Consider the following 24,737-nt stretch of genomic DNA (forward strand, 5'->3'; position numbering starts at 1 on the left):
ACTGTGGGTTGGATTCCAGACCCACTGAGGGGCCTCAGAATTTTAACTATGTTTTCTCAAATGGAGGAGGCTCTATGGGGTAAACCGTTACACCAACTATTTACTAATATCTGAAAGCCATACTGAAAGAGGAGACAAGACATTCTGGTCAAAGACCTTTCGTAAAGGTGAATTCTACAGTTCAGCACTAGTTATTTCTTCATTCAGTCATGAACAAAACTCTGGTCATGTGATGTCCTCTTGCTACATATCCACAGCTTACCAGAAGATAAACTCACCTAGGTAACAGTCAGCTTTTTGGAATAGCAAGTCACCCTTCAGGACCCCCAGGATTTCTTTCCCATCACAGATGACAGATATACTGTTTAATGCGGAGATATCAACTCGTGGCCTGTTCTGCAGCTCAGAGAGGTCGGGGGATCCCAAAATATCCCCACCCCATGGTCTCTTTTCTCTCTCCCTCACCCTACCCACTGCCACTGCTGAGTCCTGAGACTCCAGGCTCAGAGGAACAGCTACTTCTCTACCCCTCCCCTTGGTTCCTGCTGCCTCCAGAGAATAGAACCCCAGGGGCAAGTGCCCAAGGGGAATGGGTGAGATGAGAGAGAGAGAGAGAATTCACCAAAGGGGAGGTGGGTACGGGGACTAATGATAGGGGGAATGCACACAAGGCTAAGTTAAAGAATAGAGGAAAGGAGATTGCATAAATGCATTTACTTAAAAAAAATCATACTTGAAAACACAACATGTAAAGTATTAAAGGACATGTTCTGCAGTCAAGCAAGATTACCTCTTACCAGTGAAATTTTGCTCCTGGCACAGACTCCAGTTTAAAGGGTAACTCAGCCCTTTGCAGAATGAGCTGGCAACCAAGCCTTATGGTTTCATAGCCACAATATATTGAGTGACCAGATGTTGTTTGTCTTACTTGGCATCTTTAAAAGTTTGACCTTCTTTGGATAGTGTTTCATAAAGTGGATGAGAAAGGCCAGTAATCTATTTGCATGAACAGTTACACGCCCACTCTCCTCGAGACCTATCAGAAATGCAATGTGTATATTGCACAAATTTAACACTTCATGCTCTAATTCTAGGTACAACTAAAGCAAAATTAATCCTACACACAGACCTGTTCTTCATTAGACGCACTTCCCTCTTTCGTGCAGCTTCCTCTGCTGGCTGGGTAGGAAGTGCTGGCGAGGAAGCCATGACTACGCCAGGTGCAATGGTGCTGGTGGGTGCTGTGCGAATCTGGTAGGTCTGCACATCTCCGGAGGCAGCTGACAGGGAAATATAGTGTTAGGTTACACAGCACTGTGAGAATCCACTGTCAAAATACTGTGTGAATAATAATACACCTATCTAAACATAACCACATAAAACGAGGTGATGGCTCTGGGCTACAATGTAGGAGGAGTTAGCATTATCTGGGTCATAAATGGCAGTTCATTCCTAGTTTAATATATACGGATGCAGTCATTCTTGCTGAAGAGGGCTTAACTTGTGTCTGACAGCTAGATTTATCCTGCAGCTGCTGGTCCTACTCTACACTTTTCTTCCAATGGAGTTTTGACTGTTCTACTTTGTGGTAGGTCTACAAGATAAGCAGGAAATAGCTTTTAGGATCTTCCTAGGCAAACAGTATTTTTTAGGTGCACGCCAAATGATTAATGCAGGTGTGAATTGGTAATTGCATGCATAAGTATCTGGGGAGTTTGTGCAGAAATGTAGGATTTGTATCCACAGCAGGCACAGGTGCAATTTAGGCACTAACCTTTGAAATGCAGCCAATAGCACATTATATTTTATTTCTTTAGAATGATCAGCTTTTATTTACTTGGGAGTCTATCACATTTTCACTAGAATACACACTATTACTTGAAGAAATGGCTTTTAAAAAAAACCCCAAAAAACCAAGAGAGAAGAGCAAGAAGACATATTTTCCTCATACGTATACATTAATCTGAATGTACTAATATTCATCAAGGCTTGAAAGTCTCTTGCTTGAATGACTTGAACAGAGTCAGAGGAAAATCAGAAGCATCTTTTTTTTTTTTTTTTTTTTTAACTTTTTAAAACTTTTTTCTGTTTTGTAGTGCCAGGAACAGCATTAAGAAGGAACAGTGCTTTCTAACCAGAGAGGGAAATAAATTACTGGTAAAGGAAAGTTCCCTTATGGAAAGAACTTTGTGAACAGCTCTCTGCCCAAAGAACAGGAAGACATTCCTAAAACTTTACTTCTAATTTATCATCATTTTAGAAAACCACATGACAGAAATAAGAACTCTCAAGAAATTTGTCTCACAGGTTTTAGGAAACAGATAGCAAACATTCTCTTAAAAGAGCTGAAAGAAAAACAGTATGGACAAAAGCAAAAGCTTCTAGGAACCGAAACAGAAGTATTTTCTATATTCAAAATATCTTCAGTCTGTTCTAAGTGAGAAAACGGCTCTAAGAAAACGTGACATATGGTTTTGCCTGAAATTTATTTTACCTGTTTTGGAAATTGATCTGAGCCAAAATTGTTAATTGCTTTTTCTCACATATTTGAGGAAATTATTTTGGCAAGTTAAATTCCCCTGGAACTAACAGAACACAAAATGATGAATTATGAAGGTTTGTACCTTGTACAACAACTTGGTTGCTCGGTACAAGAATCTGTTGTCCATCAGTGGTCTGCGCATATTGTAAAATGGTGGTGCCAGGCTGGGCTGCAGCTGCATTTGTCATGGTCAATGTCTGGAGGCCCTGTACTCCATCTGTGCCATTGTTAGCCAACTGTATTGCTCCTCCTTGGGTGATAGCAACTGAAAGCAAGTACATTTGATATAATTTAAAGATTAATTTATTCAATATCCTACATGGTTATTTACAGTTTACAACCCAGCTACAGAAGAACAATTTGAAACATCTGAGTTAAATCCCTTGCACAACTACATACCTTAATATGAGATATGTCACTGGCCATTTTAGAAGTGGTCATACTTCAGCAGTGACCTACTATCATTTCATTCAGTACCATAAGACTGCCACCTTTCTATTAGACAAAATTATAGACCAAGCTTTGCCTCTCCTACCAATCACATCCCTAAGGTGAGCTACATCTCTCCCAATGTAGAACCAAGAATTGTATTATTTATCACGCTGATGGTTTTCTTATTGGCTAGCTAGCTGCTCTCTTCTCTTTTCACTTTTTTCCCCTCCCTCTTCTTTCTCTAATTCCTCTCCTCTACATGCTTTTCTCCTCCATTTTCACCTTGGTGTGTCCACCTTGTTCTCCACTACCTCTCCATCCCCTTCCCTTCCATTGTTTCCACACAAACATAGCCAGTCTCTCATTTCATCTAATAACTATGTTTCCCCTTTTCTTTCATCCCCTCAATCCTCTCATTTCCATTTCAGTATTCAGGCTGCAGTGGGAGCACATCTTAACAGATCCCCTCATTCATTGCCTCTAGAGTATTCCTTTGCTCTTCCACATATATGCCAGGATATATTGGGCACAGCAGGTATTTACAGGAACAGAATTTGTTCATCGATGGTAGAAGTGCAGTGTCAGCAACAACAGTCTCTAAAATAATCAAGAGGCAGACTGGGGAACAGACCAGAGTGACTATAGCACAATGCTTTTAAAAGGACACTTATAAAAGAATAAGTGATTTGATAGCTCTTCTCTTCCCCTTCTTGTACACTTAACAGCAAATTCCTCTTTGTTTTTGCTGATGTTTATGCCTATTGTTTTATTGCTGCATCCTCCTTTTATTTTACCCAGTGATTTGGCTCAGAGGTGACATATCCATAAAATGTAATGAATAAAGAAATTGCAAAAACAGAAATGGAACTTTATTATGCATTTCAAATAAGGTTATTGAAGCCCTGCTTTTTTCTTGTCTATCTGAAAATGTAATTGCTAATTTGTATTTGTTTTATATATTACACGGTGTTAAACATTTTAAAGCCAAAACTATGGAAATATCCGCTAGAAAGGCAAATTTCTGAAATGCCCCAGCAGTTTTCCCTCCCAAGGAAGTTTTTAATCCTTGGTTAATTCCTTTTGTACCTTGGAAAATAGAACATATACCATACTAACAGCAACCAACAGGCCCCATGTATGTAAGCTGTACATTTTACACACCCACAGCTGGAATGTACTTAAAAGTGTGTGTGTGTGTGTGTGTGTGTGTGTGTATATATATATATATATATATAGTCATGGAACGGGATTAATAAGGCTTCTGACATTGCACAAGGTCAGATTAAACTAGTGTTATATTGGCTTCTTGTATTACCTAGCCCAAACAGTCATGCAAGTAGAATTTAACAGTTCTCTCTCTTCCTCTTCAATTACCACCACCAATAATAAATGTAATTACGTACTGTACTGCCCACTGCTGGTTTGGTAAATTGGAGTTGGCACTGTTACAGTGGTGATGGCAGGTGCTGATGTCTCCTCTTCAGACTTTTCTTCTTCAATCCTTGGCACTCCTGGGGCGTCTGAGGACAAGTCATTCAAAATTTTTCTGGCAAAGACAGTGTGTTGTAGAAATTTTAACAAAAAGTGAAAGTAAAATCAGTTCTACTGGCTACTTGGTACTGTGGAAAACTGAAAAGTGCCGCAAATAAGGAAATAAAATACAGGGGTGGGAAGAAAAATTAAAGCAAGCTTTTAAACAATTTTTGAAACAGTGTTAAAAATTCCATAGGAAGAGGGTGCTATGGTATCAACCTATGTGTTTCTGCATGCTTGGATCAAGAACTCATACATTCCCTTATTCTTTAAAAACGTCATTATCTTTGATACATTTGCACAGGTTTCCTGCTTTCAGTCATGGAAAGATGTGACAAAAGAAAGCAAGAGCGTATACAGCACCAAGCCTCATCATTTTCACCATCCACACCCAGAGGCCTAAGCTTCAGTCAGAGACTTCAGTTTCAAAAACCTGGCAGAAATGATTGTGAAGCGCAATCAGCTCATGAACTAGCATCTGTTCAGGAGACAACGCTGGACGTTTGAATGAAAGTCCCACAATTAAGCCCACAGGTTAGGTAATTGTCCTCCTTGAGAAAGCTATGGGACTCACAATACTAAAGGGGGGAAGGAGCCATTCAGGTTTAATTATTGACTTGGCTTAATTATTCAAAGCCAAAATGGACTAAACATGACATAATCATAAAGGCCATGGATCCCACTGACCGTGACATGAACTGATAGGGATAGCTGCTCAACATGCATGGGTCTACCACATGCCCTCTGTGCTGCAATCTGACTGATAACTCTCTCTACCAAGAATATGGAGGACTGGCAAACTCTGTTTTATTGATTGCACTCTCCCATTATATGCAACTGCAAAAGGCTTCTTTAGGCAGCAAGGAAAATGGGGATTTTGTTTCATTTTCGTATGAAAAGTCTATTAGTTCTGTTGTGGATTGCACCCCTAGTTCTCATCAAAACACAGCGAAGAACCCCAGCCCAGACTACACTGAATTTTCCTGCATGGCTTTAGTAGCCAAACCTATATATTGCTGTATTCCAAGGAGGCTAGTCAATTACCAAACCATCTGAGACAAAGTCAGAGAGAGAAATAGGGCTTTGTTGTTGTTATTAATAAGAGGCTGTTAGCACCTAGGAACATCAATTGAGAATCAGCTCCCCATTTTGCTAGGCACTGCACACACATGTAAACAGGACAGTCATCTCTCCAGAGAGCTTTCAATGTAGACAGACAGGTGATGAGACAGAAAGGATGAGAAAGGTGGACAAAACAGACAAACAAGATGGGGGATGGGAGGATGAGGTAACAATAACACTGAACAGCAGTTAGCAGAAAAGCAGAAATTACAGCTCACCACTTTCCTAACCAATGCCACATGGGCATGATTTGTAGGTACTGTGGCAGAGGTAAAATTTAAGGAGGAATTTCAAAGATGATAAGGTGGTGGTTTTCCAAATTTAGATGGGGAGTTTCTCCCATGCATATGAGGCGACATGGAAAAAATGCAAGAAAAAATGGGGGTGAAGGTGGGGTTATCACAGAGTTTGTTATGGCTCCCTGATTCTGGGAGCTGATCTGTACCAGCCCTGTCCCTGATATAAATTACAGCAGCCTGGTTTATGCTAGCTGAGAATTGGCAGAACACAGCTATACTCTGGCCCCAACCCTTCCTGTCCCAACATGACTCCTCCACTGGAGTGAGGAGATTGGCTGGCATAGGAGCCAGGTTCAGTTAAATTCCCCCCTGCCTAAATGGTCTTAGAGGCTGGCTTGAGGGGGACAGAATCTGGCTCTAAGTGACTTCACCAAGGCTACAGAAGTCAGTGTTAAAGCTGGGATTAAAACAGATGAGTCCCTTGTTCTCAGTGCTCTCCCTAGTTCACTAAACTCTCTTGCCTCATCGCGTTCAACTGCCCTTTCCTTGTGGCCAGAGATCATACTGGGTGCTCAACAGAGGAGAAAGCTCAGCAGCAGACAGCTGACTAGGATGAAGTCTGTGGCAGACTTAACACCAGTAGCGCTGCCCTCCACAGCTACAAACACACCTGGGCTCCCCACAAAATCTAGAGGCCTACAGCCATGGCTTTAATGGACCTAAAGGCCAGCCCTGGACAGCTAGAGAAGGGGACACACAATAACCTGCACACTTGAGAAAAATGACTAACATGTTTTCAAGCCTAGTGACTGGCTTATATTTTCAAGGCAATTTTCACAAAGAAAAGTGCTAGAAACCTATTAGGTGGATTTTGAGAAGTGCTGAATACCCTCAAACGTTTTGACATTGATGGGAGCTGTGACTGTTTATTAAAACTGCTTAGTTAGCATGTTTTAAAATGAAAGGTGAGATTCTCATTTTTAGGACCCCCAAAATCAGAGATTTAGTGTGCGTACTGATTACAGGTCGCAAAGCCAATTCTAACTAAATAAGTGATTCCAGTGCTGTCTCCGTATCTGATACGGATGTCCTTGCACACTTTCTGAGGATGTAGAATTCAATCTAGACCTTCACATGCCAAAGTAAGAATAAATGTCAAAAAGCATTGTTGAATGGAATTACATATACTCAATTGTTCCACGGTACTGAATTTTTTAAATTAATTCATTACTCAAATACAGAAGAAAATTCAACCATATCAGAATGAGCTGTTCTTTGTAACGTTCATGGGCATTTACTAAAGGAAGGAAGATATGAATGTCTGATTTGAAGAAAGACACCAGTTGTTCTGCTGCATAAGTGCTTGCCATGCAAGTTAGAGATGCCCAGGGATAGCTTTAACTCACACCCAAGACCTTCTAGATTTCCTGCATTTTGAAGAGAATAATACATATAAACTAACTTGACTAGGCCACTTCCCTCTCTCCGTTGGGCACCTGCAGCCTGTTTGGTTATGAACTAGTTTTCCCCAAGAAGCATGGCAAATTCTAAGAATACCAACTAAAGCAGTTTTAATGAGCCACACAATGTCATGTTTCCACTGAAAGTGTCCGGTGTGGGAAAGAATTAAATTTGACTATTGCTAGTGCTTCAACATTAATAACAAACAGAAGAGTGGATTCTACAGAGACTACAGAATATACAGTAGCAATCTGCCTGCACATTTCAATGGTGCTCCAAGCATTAAGCAACTTCTAAGGCATCTAAACGCTACATATAGATTTATTTAGCGTTCAGCTTATTCTCAACTGATCTCCTGTCTGCTCTCTCTATAAGGGCAGATTCTTTGCTCTTCCTCCTTATCTTATTCTGCTTATCTCCTGGCATCCCATCAGATATTGGTCATGGAAAGATGTCACTAGAGAAATATTTTAGTAAAAAAGGTAGATCCCACATTAACTCCAGAAACAAACTATTTGTCTACCCATTTGCTGAATAAATGCTTCAGCTTTTAACATCCATACCTGTAGGAGGGTCGTCTGGAAAGAATCTCCCTGCGTTTTTGAGAGTCTGTCACACTGTCCACTGACTCCTGTGAATCTTCACTTTCTGCAATAGTGGAGATCTGTAAATAAGAACAGAATAAATGTACCAATGTAAGCATTTACCATTGTAATCAAGTTTAACAAGCCACGTCTACATTAATCTACCACTGTAAGCAAGTTTTCACAGTATGTGAAAGACGTTACCAATACAAGTACTATACAGGACTCTGATCTAGACAATTAAAAGTAATAGTTGATCACTCGTTATGGATACATGAATGCCCAAAATCAGCCAGCTTCAGAAATGTATTTAACAATTAAGATACTCAAATGAGAGAATATATAAAGGGCAAATTATTATAAATAATGGTTCCACCCACTTTTTGCTTTCCATAACTCCTTCTTTCTATCCTGCTTCCATCCAATCCAAAGAACCAAACCAAGGTAGGCAGTCAGGTCTGGAGACACAGTAACTAGAGGCAACGTGGGATTGAAAGCAGAAGGGTCTGGGGACAAAGGGAATGAGGAGTGCAGTCGTGAGAGAACCAATTATAAAATACTACGAGGATATGGAGGTCCTGTAGGAGCCTTTCCTGGTATCATGTTGTATACTTGGTGTTTAAGGCCTCTCACTCAATGCCATGCTAGAGGGTTAAAGGCTGCCCTTCTCAAGAATGCGGCAGGAGGTCAGATCTCATCTAACGAAACTGAAACGCTATACCCAAGATTGTGAATGCTCCTTTTAAAAGACTTTATAAGATTTATATAGGAAAGATGAAGCGTGTGTGGCAGTCTCATGTTTTCAAAATATGCTGAACCCATACAAAAACTGAACAATATATAAATATGGAGACTTTTTCAAACTCAGAATTTAAATATACAGAAATTTGATAGGTCCATTAGCAGACAGCAATAAACACCTTTGTGGGATACATGCAGTTCATGACCTACAGGTTATGCATTACAGGGAAGACTTTCAAAGGCTCAAATGGCAGTTAGGTGCCTAACTCCTATTAACTGTCACACACAACATCTGTATATACAACCATGGCAGACTGTGAAGTATTGAACTCTAAATATCAACATTCCAAATACATTCTTGCATATCATACTCCGTTGTGAATTCCAACACGATTTCATCATCAGTCTCTTATTTTGAATCACTTGAGCCAGAAACTAGTGCCACATACCATCTGAAAATTGTGCAACTCCACATTTCTAAAACACTAAACTCTAACTCCAATGGTCTGAGGTAGGTAGAGGCTGCTGAAAGTACAGAACTGAAGCAATGCAAGGAAATAACCAAGATCATTATCAGAATGACCCAATTTTAAAGCATGAGCATCACCTAATCTTTTAAAAATCAATACTGGTTTAAATACCTCTATAAAAGTTCTCAATAGTTAGCTTTTAATTTTGTTCAGTTCTCATCTCTGTGGGTTCCCAATACCAGAAGAATGAGTTACCATCCTTGTCCTATCTGGTTGATGATATCCTAAATAGTTCCTGTTTCCATGTTCAGCAACACTGGACTTAAAAGGTAATTTAAAATGTTGCTCAGGATATGTCTTCACTGACAGCGGCAAATTCGCCACCGTGAGATTGATCTATCTGGATCGATTGAACAGCAGTGAAGACCCACTCAGTCAATTCGGAAGTTGATTAAATTAAACCACCTCCTCAAGAGGCATAGCGCTGTGTCAACGGGTATGCAGTTCCCGTTGGCGCACAGAAGAGGATTTAGGAAACTGACGTAAGTTATGCAAGCTACTCTGCATTGTTTGCGTAACTCCCGTCAACTGCCGCCGAATTTCCCCGTAAGTATAGACCAGGTCTAAGAGAAGGAACCTTATATAAAGACTAAGGCTTTCTGGACTACTGAATCCTTTTCTCCTAAGTCTTTAAACAGTTTTGAAATTGGCTTTTCATCCTGTGAATCATGAATTTATTGTCTTTCTTTGTTTATATATCATCAAGCAATTATTAAGGTTTTACAAAGTTAACATTCAAAACATGAATATTAAAATTTCTTGAATATAGTAGATGGTGCCCACTCTTTAAGGTCCACTAACTTGCAACTTGCCAGAGGTATAAATGTGCATGTAACCAGTACAAATGTCTTCCAAGAAATAAACACTTTGACCCTTGAGCATCAGCCACATTAATAATTCAGCCGTCTCTAAAATTCTTGTTGTTGTTTATTTCAGGTATAGAAGTGTGACATCTTAGAAGTCATTAAACAGACATAAAAATGGTCTAGTAATGTTAACCTTGCAGAAGCTAAAAGCCACATATAGAAATAGTATCAGCAAAAAGCACAACCTAATAGGCTTACACTCACTAGCCAAGTTACAGAGGGAAATGAAACTCAATAATGCATGGAAATGAAAAGTGTATAAAGCATAAAGAAAGAGACAAAAGTAATGGGATAACAAGTACAGTACAGATTTTCCTTTCCACATATCTAAGTTGACATGACACAGAACACACATAAGGACACAAATAAATTCGATAAAGGTGGACTGCTCAGGCTATATAGAATGCATGAATTATGAGTTTGAAATCCTTTAATACATACCTGAACCGTCTGGACCTGTGGAGACTGAATAACTGATGGCTGGGCTGCCTGAATAACTCCATGGACTTGCACTGTCTGCCCATTAGGCAACTGTACTAAGGTCACCGTCGGAGCAGAAGATGTGGCATGAGCTGCTGGCATAGATACCTATAAGAGAGAGAGGAAATACATATTAAATTATTGCAACATATTACTATTTGACTACCAAGAAAATTCTTGGCAGTAAAAGGATGATGTCTCTTCCATAGAAAGGGCTTTGGTAATTAAAAGAAACCTGTCAAAGCCCAACATTTATCCTAATTTATAGCTTAATCTGCTGAAGAATGTTCTCCTGGCTCTAAACATCTTGTTATAAAACCACTGCCAAGAAATGAAGGAAATACAACTATCTCTGTTTTGAGGTAATGTAATCAAAACATAATATATAACCTTCCCTTGCAGCAATTAAATACTGCTAGAACTGTGCATATTCCTACAGATGTTGCTGATTCACAGGCAGAAACATATGGGAGCAGAGCTATTTTTGTTTTCAGCCTAGAAAATAGAGGAGAAAAATATTAGCCAACTGTAAAAAGTCAAAATTAGTTAGGGAGTCAAATTTTCAGACACATTAGAAAGTATAACACAAAGTAAATCAAATCAAGTAGCTGGCAACGTCCACCCACAGACCAACTGTTCAAACAGAGTAACAATGCATGCTCTCAATGGAAACAAATGGCTTCTAGGTAGTCATTTCAATGCTATACTGCAAGATACATAACTAAGAGATAATTTATTGTTACAAAGAACAGTGGCCACAATTTTTCAAACGTGGGTGCCTAAATATGGTTTTGAAGCTTAATTTAGGGCTTGTCTACATAGTGCAGCAATGTACATGATAAGGATGTAATTTTTAAAGCACACCAATGTGCTGTGTGCTACCTGGTCCACATAGCCTACACTGGCAAGCATAAAAAGTTTCCTGTAGCACTACATTAACATCCACTAGTGTCCATTACTGTATCATGCAGACAAGCCCCCTAAGACCCAAGTTATAAAATGCTGATCAATATCACTATGTTTAATGGAGTTTTCAGGAAACATAATGACTTTGACTAAAAATACAGGAAAGATTACATTCTGTCTTCTATGAGCCTCAAATAATGTCATATAGCAGCATTAATATTTATTATAACACAGAAGTGAACAAATGTATATCTTGACAAATTAATGGTTTTCAAAAGACTGATCTCTGAATTTCCATAACCAACAATCTTTATATGAAAGTCTTGTTGGCCAATAAAGTTAAGGAATATTGCACTTGGACCACCCAGTTGCCTCCCCTTTCTTCTGCAAATTTGGTGCCTGTCTTTTGGCTCTCTACTGTGAAGATGGCTGCTGCACAGACGCACAGCATTCCTGCACAGCAGCACTTGAGCCATCTGTAGCTGAAACAAGGAGCTACAGTAGCATGGCGCTACTCTTCTCTGGCAGTTGAGGGGCAGTTGTCCCATGGTGTCAGTTGGCTGGAGGAAGGTTAGTAAACTCTCTGGGTGACAAGCTTCTCAAGCAGTAGGGTACAAACTTGCAGAAAAATCCTCTTTTTAATGTAATTTTTTAAAACAAATTATATTCCAACATTGTGTGGCCTTATTAATAATGAATCCAACTGACTAAAGCAGTTTTTGCAAATGAAAGCAAAGCAGATGAACTGAAGGCTGTTCTGCTGATGAGCTAAGCCAACAGCTGATGATGACTTCGGCAGATGTTTCTGACTCATACCTTATGGAATCAGTTTACCTTATTTAAAATAGCAAGTATAACTTTTCTCTTTACTAGGGAAGCATTCCCTAGCTCTCTAAAAATACAACAATAAAATTATATTAACACAGAAACAAGGCTCGAAGGGACCTCCAAATGTCATCAAGCCTCAGCACAGGAGGCAGCACCAAATAAACTTAGACCATCCTTGATAGGTGTTTGTCCAAGCTGTTCTTACAAGCCTCCAGTGATGGGGATTTCATAACCTCCCTTGGAAGCCTATTCCAGTGTTAAAGTACCCTTATAGTTAGAAAGTTTTTTGTAATATCTAACCTAAATCTCCCTTGCTGCAGATTAAGTTCTTGTCCCAACTTCAATGAACATGGAGAACAATTGATCACTGTCCCCTTTATAACAGATTTAAACATACTTGGAGACTATTATTAGGTCCTGTCCCCCGTGTTCTTTTCTCAACATTAAATATGCCCAATTTTTTTTAACCTTTCCTCATAGGCCGGTTTTCTAAACTCTTTTATCATTTTTGTTGCTTTTTTCTAGGCTAATTCATTCCCACCTTTCATAAAGTGTGGCACCCAGAACTGGACACAGTACTCTAGCTAAGGCCTCACCAGTGCCAAGTAGAATGGGACAATTACCTGCTAGGTCTTACGTATTACACTCCTGTTTCTACACCCCAGAATGCAACTGCATCACATGTTTACTTATATTCAATTTGTAATCCACTATAATCCCCAATCCTTTTCAGCACCTAGCCAGTTATTCCCTATTTGTGCATTTGATTTTTCTTCCCTAAATGAAAAACTCTGCACTTCTCTTTATTGAATTTCATCATGTTTATTTCAAACCAATTCCCTAATTTGTCTGTCATTTTGAATTCTAATCCTGTCCTCCAAAGTGCCTGCAACCCTCTCACCTTAGTGTCATCCATACATTTTAAAGGTAGATGAAGTGTTATAAAGAGAGAGTAAAATTTCTCTGCAAATGAGATCATGAAATAATTAAACTGGTACTATTATTTATTTAGATTGTAAAAGCTTTTATAGGTGCCCATCCAATGCTCTGGTATCTATTGCACAAGTTAAAAGTATTATAATAAAATAACACTTCAGTATAAAGATAGAGTAACAATTGGGAAAGGCATTTAAACACTTAGATCTGGTATACACTAGAAACTTCTGTCGACCAAAGTCAGCTTTTTGTGCCAAAACGGTGATGTACACACTGCAATCACCCCACCGACCCAACTCCCCTGATTTTGCAACAAAATAAAACCACCTTGACAAGAGATGTAGAGCTTTTTGTGCCAAACCTTTAATGACAAAGTGCCAGTGTAGACACTGTTTTGGTTCCGTCACAGTAAACAGCCTCCTGAACTGTCCCACAATGCCCATCCTGACCGCTCTGGCCATCAGTTTGAACTCTGCTGCCCTGCTTTCATCTGCCCCCTCCCCCTTTAAAGTCCTGGGAATTTTTGAAATTCCACTTTCTGCTTGATCTGTGTGGAGAACTCACATCTCATCTTCCCAGCTGACCAGGGCAGCTCTACATACCAAATGCTCTCCTGCTTGGAGCATACCGGAGCTTCTGGATCTGATTGGCATTTGAGGACAGGAAGTTGTGCAGTCCCAGCTCCGCTTCAGCTAAAGGAAGTTCAATATGTATGGTCAAATTTCTCGTTTAATTGTAGAAAAGGACTATGAACGGGACACGCTGCAATGCTGTCTGAAAATCAAGGCTCTGCAGCAGGGTACCAAAACGCTAGGGAGTCAAACTGTTGCTTTGGTACAGAGGCAAAGACCTGCTGCTTCTGTAAGAAGCTGAAAGCCATCCTCAGCAGCAACCCCACCTCCACCACCAAGAGCCCATGGATACTTCTGTGGGTCCGGAGGCAGCAGATACCAGACTCAACACAGACGAAGAAGTTGTGGACAAGAAGGTCGGGTTGGAGGACAATGCAGAGTAGAGGACCGGGTCATTTGCTGACATGGAGAGCCAGGATCTCTTCTTGACCCTGAAGGGTTCGAGCCAGTTCCAGCCCTCCAGCTCTGGCATGCAGGATGCAGGAGAGAGTAGCTCGGGTGATTTTTTTGAGATGCTGCTGCTCAGTTACATGAAGAACAGCTGTCATTTGCTTTGTTGCATTATACTGCTGGTTGAAGAGACAGAAATGCACAAGAGTATCTGTGTTTGCATGTGCTTCCCATTCTCCTGTTCAGGCAGGCAGTGCAGCGAAGTGTGTTAAAGCACACCAAGATTTCACGGGAATCTTCCAGAGACAGTTCTAGGAAACTTTCCTGGAGGTACTCGCCACTTCTCTGCCAGAAATTCCTTGGCAGAGTTGCTTTGTTTCTTCCCCTGCTGTAGGAAAAACAAGGTTACTTACCAGTAACTGATGTTCTTCAAGATGTGTTGCTCATGTCCATTCCACTATAGGTGTGTGCACACTTCCGTGCATGGTTACCCGGAACGTTTTTCCCCTTAGCAGATCCCATAGGGCCAGCTCTGGCGCCCCCTGGAGCCCCACACATGCCGTGATATGGGGGGTGGGTTGTGGAATGGACATGAGCAACACGTCTTGAAGAACATCAGTTACTGATAAGTAACCTTGTTTTCTTCTTCGAGTGCTTGCTCATGTCCATTCCACTATAGGTGACTAACAAGCAATACCTTTGGAGATGGGTTGGAGTTATCAGTGAGCTGCCCTCAGCACCGCTCTGCCAAATCCCGCATCCTCTCTCACCTGCTGAATGATGGTGTAGTGGGACATGAAGGTATGCACCAACGACCAGGTGGCGGCTCTGCAGATGTCCTGCAGGGGCACTCTCTCCAGGAAGGCTATAGACAAGGCTTGAGCTCTAGTTGAGTGTGCTGTGATGGTTCCCGGAAGCGGCATCCTTGCCTGCTCGTAGCACAACTTGATGCATGATGTAATCCATGAGGAGATGCACTGAGTGGAGACAGGTGAGCCTTTCATCCGGTCAGCCACTGCGACGAAGAGCTGAGTCGATTTCCGAACGGCTTTGTACGCAGGATGTAGAAGGCCAGGGCCCGTCTTACGTCCAGCGAATGCTATCTCCTCTCTTCCTCCGAACCATGCGGTTTGGGAAAAAACACGGGGAGAAAAGTATCTTGATTACAATGAAATTGGGAAACCACCTTGGGCAGGAAGGCTAGATGCGGCCTCAACCTTATCCTTATAGAATACTTTATAACGGGGCTCCGAGGTCAAGGCCCTAATCTTGGAGACCCTCTTAGCTGAGATAACAGCCACCAGGAAGGCTACCTTCCATGAAAGCATGAGCAGACGGTGTGAAGCCATGGGTTCAAAGGGGGGCCCCGTGAGTCTTGAGAGGACTAGGTTGAGATCCCAGGGAGGCACTGGGTCACAGACCTACGGATAAAGCCTCTCCACCCCCTTGAGGAACCTGACCGACATGGGATGGGAGAACAGCGATCTCTCCTCTAGCGGCTGATGGAAGGCCGAAATGGCCACCAGGTGAACCTTCAGCGAGGCCAGCGCCAGACCCTGGAGCTTTAGCTGGTGCAGGTACTCCAGGATCGCCTGTATAGGCGAGAGGCTGGGCGGAATGCCCCAGAATTCCACCCAACAGGTAAACCGTCTCCACTTAGCCCGGTACACGACCTGTGTAGAAGGCTTCCTGCTACCCAGTAGAACCTGTTGGACCTACACCGAGCAGGCTCTCTCTCCTTCCGTCAGCTACAGAGCCTCCAGGCCGTGAGGTGCAGGGAGTCCAGGTCCAAGTGCAACAGGCGACCATGGTCCTGGGATAGAAGGTTGTGCCACTTTGGGAGCTCCAGGGGTGGGGCGATCGAAAGGTCCAACAGCATACTGAACCAGTGCTGTCTCGGCCAGGCTGGAGCGATGAGTATAACATCCACTCTGTCCCTCTTTATTTTCAGCAGGATCTTGAGCAGAAGCGCAATGGGCGGGAATGCGTATATGAGGGTCCCCATCCAGTTGATGAGGAACACATCAGAAATCGACCTGGTCTCGCGACTACAGAGCGAGCAGAACCTCAGACACTTTGTGTTCCGAGCCACCGCGAACCGATCAAGTTGGGGAAAACAGGGTTACTTACCAGTAACTGTTGTTCTTTGAGATGTGTTGCTCATATCCATTCCATTATAGGTGTGCGCGCGCCCCGTGCACAGATTCCAGGAACTTTTTTCCCTTAGCTAGCTCCGTAGGGTCGGCTCAGGCACCCCCTGGAGTACCGCGCTCATGCCGCGGTACATAGGGCACTGCCGACCCTGCGGCCCCCCAGTCCCTTCTTTCTGCCGACTCCGACAGTGGGGACAGAGGGGGGGTGTGGAATGGATATGAGCAACACATCTCGAACAACAACAGTTACTGGTAAGTAACCCTGTTTTCTCTCTTCGAGTGATTGCTCATATCCATTCCATTATAGGTGATTAAACAGCCATACCTTGGAGGTGGGTAGGAGTCAACGGTGAGTTGCTCTCATCAGGACCGCCCTGCCGAAGCCCGCGTCCTCTCTCGCCTGGAAAGAGAGCCCAGTGGCCATAGGGGCTTCCCGGATGCCAGATCCACCTTATGGACATCGGAGCAGCTTCCGGACGTCAGAGCCGCCTTCAGGACTCAGGGGTCGGCTCCCTCACTATGGCGTAGTGGGACGTGAAGGTGTGGACCGACGACCAGGTCGCTGCTCTGCAGAAGTCCTGCAGGGGCACTCTTCCCAGGAAGGCCGCCCATGAGGCCTGGGCTCTGGTTGAGTGTGCTGTCACAGCTCCTGGAAGTGGCACCTTCGCCCGCTCGTAACAGGTCCTGATGCAGGCGGTGATCCAGATGGAGATGCACTGGGTGGAGACAGGTGAGCTCTTCATCCGGTCTGCCACTGCCATGAACAGCTGTGTTGACTTCCGGAACGGCCTGGTCTGCTCTATGTAGTAGGCCAGGGCTCGTCTGACATCCAGGGAGTGCCATCTCCGCTCCTCCTCCGAACCATGCGGTTTAGGAAAAAACACAGGGAGGAAGATATCCTGGTTATAATGAAACTGAGACACCACCTTAGGCAGGAACGCCGGGTGGGGTCTCAGTCGGACTTTATCTTTGTAGAAGACCGTATAAGGGGGCTCCGAGGTCAAAGCTCTTATCTCGGAGACCCTCCTAGCCGATGTAATGGCCACCAGGAAGGCTACCTTCCAAGAGAGGACGAGCAGCGGGCATGTAGCCATGGGCTCGAAGGAGGGTCCTGACAACATGGCGAGGACCAGGTTTAGATCCCAGGGAGGTACTGGGTCACGGACCTGGGGATACAGCCTCTCCACCCCCTTGAGGAACCTGACTAACATGTGGTGGGAGAACAGGGTACGCCCTTCCATCGGCTGGTGAAAAGCCGAGATAGCTGCCAGGTGCACCTTTAGGGAAGCCAGTGCTAAACCCTGGAGCTTCAGGTGGAGCAGGTATTCCAAGATCGCCTGTATGGGCGAACCGGACGGTGGGATACCCCGGGACTTCGCCCAACAGGTAAAGCGCTTCCACTTGGCCCAGTACACAACCTGAGTGAAAGGTTTCCTGCTGCCCAGCAGGATCTGTTGGACCTGCGTCGAGCAGGCCTTCTCTCCCTCCGTCAGCCACAGAGTCTCCATGCCGTCAGGTGGAGGGAGTCCAGGTCCAGGTATAGCAGGCAACCCTGGTCCTGTGAGAGGAGGTCGTAATGCCTCGGGAGCAGGAGCGGCGTGTCGATGGACAGGTCGAGCAGCATAGTGTACCAGTGCTGCTGCGGCCAGGCTGGTGCAATCAATATCATGTCCGCCCTGTCCCTCTTTATTTTCAAAAGGACCCTGGGCAGGAGCGGGATGGGGGGAAACACATATTGAAGGTTCCCCTTCCAGTCTATGAGGAACGCGTCGGAGAGGGAACCCAGCTCGCGACCCCGGAGCGAGCAGAACCTTGGGCACTTCCTGTTCCAGGACGACGCGAATAGGTCCAGTTGGGAAACCCCCCACTTTCGGAAGATTGAAGCCACCACCTCCGGGTGTAGTGACCAGTCGTGGCAGGGTAAGAACGACCTGCTGAGGTGGTCCACCTCGTTGTTCCTGACCCCCGGGAGGTGAGAGGCAGATATGTGAAAATCCTGGCAAAGAGCCGAGGAGGGCGCACCCCCCTGTCTGTTTATATAAAACATGGCCACTGTATTGTTTGTAAGGACCTGGACCATCCTGCCCTTCAGGAATCTGATGAAGACCTTGCAGGCCAAGCAGACCGCCCTGAGCTCTCTGACATTTATATGGAGAGCCCTCTCGTTTAGTGACCATAGCCCTTGGGTGCTCAGGTCCTTGCTGATGTGGGCCCCCCAACCCTCGTCTGAGGCGTCCGGTATCAGGGTCACTGAGGGGGTCAAGTCTCTGAAGGGGACGCCCCTCAGAACCTCCCCGGGATCCCTCCACCAGTCCAGGGAGGACAGTACCTGGACAGGAACCGTGACCACCTTGTTCAGCCGGTGTCTGACTGGTGCATAGACTGAGGCCAGCCACCTTTGGAGAGGCCTGAGCTTGAGGCGAGCCAGCCTCACCACATACGTGCATGCCGCCATATGTCCCAACAGCTGAAGGCAGTGCCTTGCTGTCGTCGTGGGGGACCTGTGCAGATCGCTGATTATGGCGGTCATTGTTTCGAACCGAGTCTGAGGGAGGAAAGCTCTGGTCTGGGTGGCGTCCAATGTGGCCCTATGAACTCTATGTGCTGCACTGGGGTAAGAGTGGACTTCTGCTCGTTTATGAGCAGCCCCAGTCTGGTGCATGTGGCGCAGGTAAGAGCCAGACTGTTCCTCACATGGGCCCTGGACTTGCCCCGGATCAGCCAGTCATTCAGGTAAGGGAATATCTGGACCCTCTGCGGCGCAGGTGGGCCGCTATCACTGCCATGCATTTTGTGAACACCCTTGGCGTGGACGAAAGGCCAAAGGGTAGGGCTGCAAACTGGTATTGGCATCCAGCTACCATAAACCTTAAGAACTTTCTGTGACCTGGAAGGATAGTGATATGAAAATACGCGTCCTACAGGTCGAGGGCAGCATACCAGTCCCCTGGATCTAGGGCAGGAATAATGGAGGCTAGGGAAACCATATGAAACCTGGTGCGCCTGACAAACTTGTCCAGAATAGGCCTCAGGCCCCCCTTGGTCTTGGGGATTAGGAAATATCGTGAGTAGAAACCCATCCCTCGTTCCTGTGGAGGAACCTCCTCTACCGCACCGAGCATGAGGAGGGAGTTGACTTCCTGTATGAGGAGTTGGTCGTGAGAGGGGTCCCTGAAGAGGGACCGGGTAGGGGAAGAGTTGGGGGGTAAGGCTGTAAGTGGTAAGGCATAGCCCTTGAGGACTATGCCAAGGACCCATTGGTCCGTGGTAATGGCTTCCCATTCGGCGTAGTAAGGCTGAAGCCTGTGGGCAAATAACTTGGAGCAATCCAGTGGGGACGGAGGAGTGCCACCCTCGTGCACCCCGTCAAAATCTTTTATTGGCAGTATTGCCCTTGCCGAGACCCCGTAGAGGGCTCTTGACGGTCGCGGCGACTGGGCGCTCGGTACCGCTCCCGACCCCTCCTGAGCTGAGCGGGTCTGGGAGGCAGCCTTGGTGGAGGCTGCGGTTGCCTCTGGGCCTGAGGGCGGGCCTGGCGCCTCGAAGCCTGGGGGGTGTATAGCCCTAGGGACTTCAGGGTGGCTCGTGAGTCCTTTAGGGCATGGAGCTTCTCGTCCGTTCTCTCCGAGAAGAGGCTGGTGTAATCGAAGGGGAGGTCCTGTATAGACTGTTGGACCTCCTGGGACAGGCCGGAAGCTTGTAGCCAAGAGCAGCGGTGCATGGCGATGGCCGAAGCTATCGCCCTGCTAGCAGCATCCGCTGCATCACTAGCTGACTGAAGTGCCGCCTTAGCCACCGCCACTCCCTTCTGCAACACTGTGGCGAAGTCCGTGGCCTGGTCCGGGGGCAAGCCCGAGGAGAACCTCTTCAGAGAGGACCAGAGGTTCAAATTGTACTTGCCCAGGAGGGCCTGATGGTTTGCGACCCTCAGCTGTAGGGCCGCCATGGAATACATCTTGCGCCCTAAAAGGTCCAGCTTTTTGCTGTCCTTGTCCTTTGGGGTGTTGCCTTGGCCCCCCTGGCAATCCCGCTGGTTCACTGCATCCATTACACGTAAACCTGAGGCCAGGTGCGTATAAAGGAACTCAAAACCCTCCTTATGTACATAGTATTTGCGCTCAGCGTCTTTCGAAGTGGGCGCCACTGAGGAGGGGGTTTGCCAGAGGGTCTTGGCTATCTTCATCACCCTCTCATGAACGGGAAGGGCCAGTCGTGATGGGCCTGCCGTCTCAGAAACCCCAAAGAGGGGGTCCTCCTCCTCCGACAGTTCTTTAATTTCCAGACCCAGATTGTCCGCCACTCTCCTCAGGAGGTCCTGGTGGGCCCGGAAGTCAAAGAGGGGGGCCTTATGGTCTCTGGCCGCCACCTCATCCGGAGAGGAAGAGGAGGATTGAGGAAGGGCCCCTGTAGATCGTCCTTCCTCTGGGTCAGACCCCTCCTCTGAGGGGTTGCCCTCCTGTGGACAGGTCGGTGGGGGTACTGGTTGGGCCGCTGAGGAGTGAACTGAGGCGGTCCCCTGACCCATTTGTGTACCCCAGGGCCCCCAATATGGCCATTGCCAGGGGCCTTGGGGCCATGCAGGTACAGGCGTGGGGACCTGCTGGGTCACTTCCAGGCATCCCCCCTTGGATCCCGAGCCGCTTGACCTGTGCTTATGGGCCCTGGAAGGGGAGCAGCTCCGGGACGATGAAGACCTCTGGTGCCGACAAGGAGAGGGGCTGCTGGAGGAACTGTAGCTGGAACGATCCCTCTGTCGAGAAGACTTGCGGCGACACTTCCCAGATCTAGAGCGGGAGCGGTGACGCCTGTGTTGTCGCGACGCTGATCTGGAGCGCGACATGTCACGCGGTGCCGAGGCGCTCGGTGCCAAGGCAGGCGGTGCTGGGATGCATGGCGCTGAGGCAGGCGGTGCCGAGGCAGGCAGAGCCGGAATGCATGGTGTCGAGGTTGGGATGCTCGGTGCCGAGGCAGGCAGCGTTAGGGATCGATGTTGAGCTGGGCTCCACACCGGGGTACCGGAGCCCAAGCTAAGGTCCCCGCTCAAGGCAGAACTGTAGTGCCTTCACCTCGAGCGTTTATCCCTGGACCGCCCTTGGTGCCACGGTGCCGGGGAGCTCAACGACCCGGAGTCGGAGCTAGGAAGGGAGCCCGCACTCTCTACCCTCCTTGACCGTCTGGGGTGAGACCTCGACTCCCGTCTCTTCCACCCACCGGGGCAACCCAATACGGGTTTACCCCGAGACACCGGTCCCGGAACCCTCGGCCGAGGGGGGGACGGAGGCATAGGCAGGCCATGAGGGCACGTGCCGCAGCGAAAGCCTGTGTCGACGGCCCTTGCAGAGGCGCTCCCCCACTCCCAGGTGTCGGGGGAGGCTCCCTGCGAGGAGATGCTGGTGCCGGAGTACTCTTCACGGCACGCTGCTGGGGCATCTCCTGTTGTACCCCCTGCTTTCCCGGCAGCAGGGGGGAGTCCATGTGTGCGGCCTCCCGCCGCTTCTTTTTCTTCGGTGTTGATAGCGGTGCTGGCGCCGATGTCAGTGCCGGTGGAGCGCTCTGCACCGACGAGACACTCGGTGCCGCAGGAGAACGCGACGGCTCCGAGTCCGGGCGGAGCGCGGACTCCATAAGGATCGCCTTCAGTCTCGCGTCCCTCTCCTTCTGGGTCCTTGGCTTGAAGGACCTACAGATCCTGCATTTCTCTTTTCTATGTTGCTCCCCGAGGCATCGGAGGCAACGGTCATGAGGGTCACTCACGGGGAAGGATTTTGCACATGCGGTGCAGGCTTTAAAGCCGGTGGAGCCAGGCATGGCTCAGCTCTAGTCCCTAAGGGCACTATCTACTACAACTTAACTACTTACTAATCACTATTAGAAAAACAATGAACTAGAACTCAAATAATAAAGCTATAGCACTAAGGGATGCTACTTGCGTTTGTATGCAAGAGGCAGACATTCCAGCAACCGTCACAGGCAGAAAGAAGGAATTGAGGGGCCGCAGGGTCGGCAGCGCCCTATGTACCGTGGCATGAGCGCGGTACTCCAGGGGGCGCCTGAGCCGACCCTACAGAGTTAGCTAAGGGAAAAAAGTTCCTGGAATCTGTGCATGGGGCGCGCACACACCTATAATGGAATGGATATGAGCAATCACTCGAAGAAAGAACTCCCCGTTTCCGGAAAATCATGGCCGCCACCTCTGGGTGTAGCGACCAGTCGTGGCGGGGTAGAAACGACCTGTTGAGGCAATCCGCCTTGTCGTTCCTCACTCCCGGGAAGTGAGAGGCCGTCAGGTGGAAATCGTGCCTCACGGCAAGGTCTCACAGACAGAGAGCTTCCTTGCAGAGGGCCGAGGAGCATGCCCCCCACGCCTGTTTATGTAAAAATGGCTGCGGTGTTGTCCGTCAGCACATGCACCGCTCTACCTGTCAGGAATCGGAGGAATACCTTGCACGCTAGGCGAATGGCCCTCAGCTCCTTCACGTTGATGTGCAGGCACCTTTCCTGCCCCGACCAGAGCCCCTGGGTGCCTAAGTAAGCACAGATGTGGGCTCCCCATCCTACGTCCGAAGCGTTGGAAATTAGGGTGACCAACGGGACCAGTTCCCTGAACAGAACACGTTCATCATTGCCATGGGAGTCCGCCACCAGTTTAGGGAGGCTAAGACGGGCGGGGGAACTGTGACCACCAGGTCCAATGGGTGTCTGCTCGGTCATATACCGAGGCCAACCATGCTTGAAGCGGTCTGAGCCTCAGGCGAGCTAGTCTCACTACGTACGTGCAAGGCACCATGTGGCCTAACAGCTGTAGGTAGTGCCTGGCTGTTGTTGTGGGGAATCCGTGCAGCTGGGAGATGATAAGAGACCATCGCCTCGAAACGTGGCTGAGGCAGGAAGGCTCTGGCCTGGGAAGCGTCCAGGGTAGCCCCAATGAATTCTCTGCCTTGCACTGGGGTCAATGTGGACTTCTGTTTGTTTATAAGTAGCCCCAACCTGCAGCACAGACAGCAAGTGAGGGTCACGCTGTCCTGCACTTGGGGCCTGGACCTGCCTCTGATCAGCCAATCGTCCAGTTAAGGAAATATTTGCACACCTTTTGTCTCAGGTGGGCAGCCACTACCGCCATGCACTTCATAAACACCCTGGGAGCCAAAGATAGGCCAAAGGGCAGGGCTGTAAACTGGTAGTGGGAGCCAGCCACCATGAAGCGAAGGAAATGCCTGTGGCTGGGGAGGATAGACACATAAAAGTATACATCCTTGAGATCTAGGGCAGCATACCAGTCTCCTGGATCCAGGGAAGGGATTATGGAAGCTAGGGAGACCATGCAAAATCTGAGCCATTTGACATATTTGTTTAGACGACGCAGGTCTAATATGGGTCTCAGATCCCCCTTTACCTTGGGGATGAAAAAGTACCTCGAATAGAACCCTTTCCCCTTCTGCCTTGAGGGACCATTTCCACCGCTCCTAGGCTGAGGAGGGTGTCCACCTCCTGTAAAAGGAGTTGCTCGTGAGAGGGGTCCCTGAAGAGGGATGGAGGGGGAGAGCTGCTGGGAGGGAGGGAGGTAGATGTAAATTGTAGGGCATAGCCCCCTGAGACTATCCCAAGGACCCAACGGTTCAAAGTGATTTTTGCCCATTCAGGGTAGAAGGGTCTTAACCTGTTTAGGAAGGGGAGGGATGGATCCAGCAGAGCAGTCGGGGTGCCACCCTCAGGCGCACCATCAAAATTGTCTCCTTTGATTGCCCAACCTCCTGGGGGGGCCTTGCTGGGGAGCTGAGGCTGAGCTAGGGGGCTGATTTCTTGTTCTAAATCCCCTAATTCTATCCCTATGCCTATAGGGTTGGAACGGACTGGGCGGAGGCCTTGGCTGCTGCTGCGCCTAGGGCCGTGAGTGAGGCCTGGAAAACCGGGGTGTGTAAAGGCCCAGGGAGTAAAGTGTGGTCCTGGAGTCCTTCAGATTGTGCAACTTCGCATCGGTCTGGTCCGAGAATAGGGCCAACCCATCAAAGGGGAGGTCCGGGATCGATTGTTGCACCTCCTGGAACAAGTCCGAGGATTACAGCCACGAGCACCTTCGCATACAGATGACAGAGGCTATGGCCCTGCCCGCTGAGTCAGCGGCATCACAGGACATCTGGAGCACTGCTCTAGTTACCGTGGTTCCCTCCTCCACGATAGTATTAAAGTCTGCAGCCTGGTCCTGGGGCAGGGCCTCGGCAAACCGCCTGAGGGAGTTCCACAGGTTGAAATTATATCTGCCCAGGAGGTCCTGTTGGTTGGCAATCCTGAACTGCAGGCTTGCCGTGGAATAAATCTCTTTCTCCCAAACAAGTCCAGCTTCTTATTGTCCTTGTTCTTGGGA

General features: G+C 47.0%; 2 protein-coding genes across 2 annotated transcripts in view; one reads left to right on the top strand and one right to left on the bottom strand.

Moving 5' to 3' along the window:
* Nucleotides 1-24,737, top strand: part of METTL21A (methyltransferase 21A, HSPA lysine) — a 51,727-nt gene that overhangs the window by 23,702 nt on the left and 3,288 nt on the right. The window lies entirely within an intron of this gene.
* The window catches only part of CREB1 (cAMP responsive element binding protein 1), a 56,215-nt gene that overhangs the window by 2,882 nt on the left and 28,596 nt on the right, over nt 1-24,737 (bottom strand). The window contains exons 3-7 of the mRNA XM_067548756.1: nt 10,492-10,638; nt 7,893-7,993; nt 4,378-4,520; nt 2,625-2,807; nt 1,130-1,280 (exon numbers count right to left, since the gene is read on the bottom strand). Of these exons, the coding sequence (XP_067404857.1) occupies nt 1,130-1,280; nt 2,625-2,807; nt 4,378-4,520; nt 7,893-7,993; nt 10,492-10,638 (725 nt within the window). The remainder of the gene's footprint in view (nt 1-1,129; nt 1,281-2,624; nt 2,808-4,377; nt 4,521-7,892; nt 7,994-10,491; nt 10,639-24,737) is intronic.

Source organism: Emydura macquarii, unplaced genomic scaffold (assembly GCF_026122565.2).
Source record: "Emydura macquarii macquarii isolate MOO-44397 ecotype Brisbane River unplaced genomic scaffold, CSIRO-AGI_Emac_v2 contig_1253, whole genome shotgun sequence".
NCBI classification, from domain to species: Eukaryota; Metazoa; Chordata; order Testudines; family Chelidae; genus Emydura; species Emydura macquarii.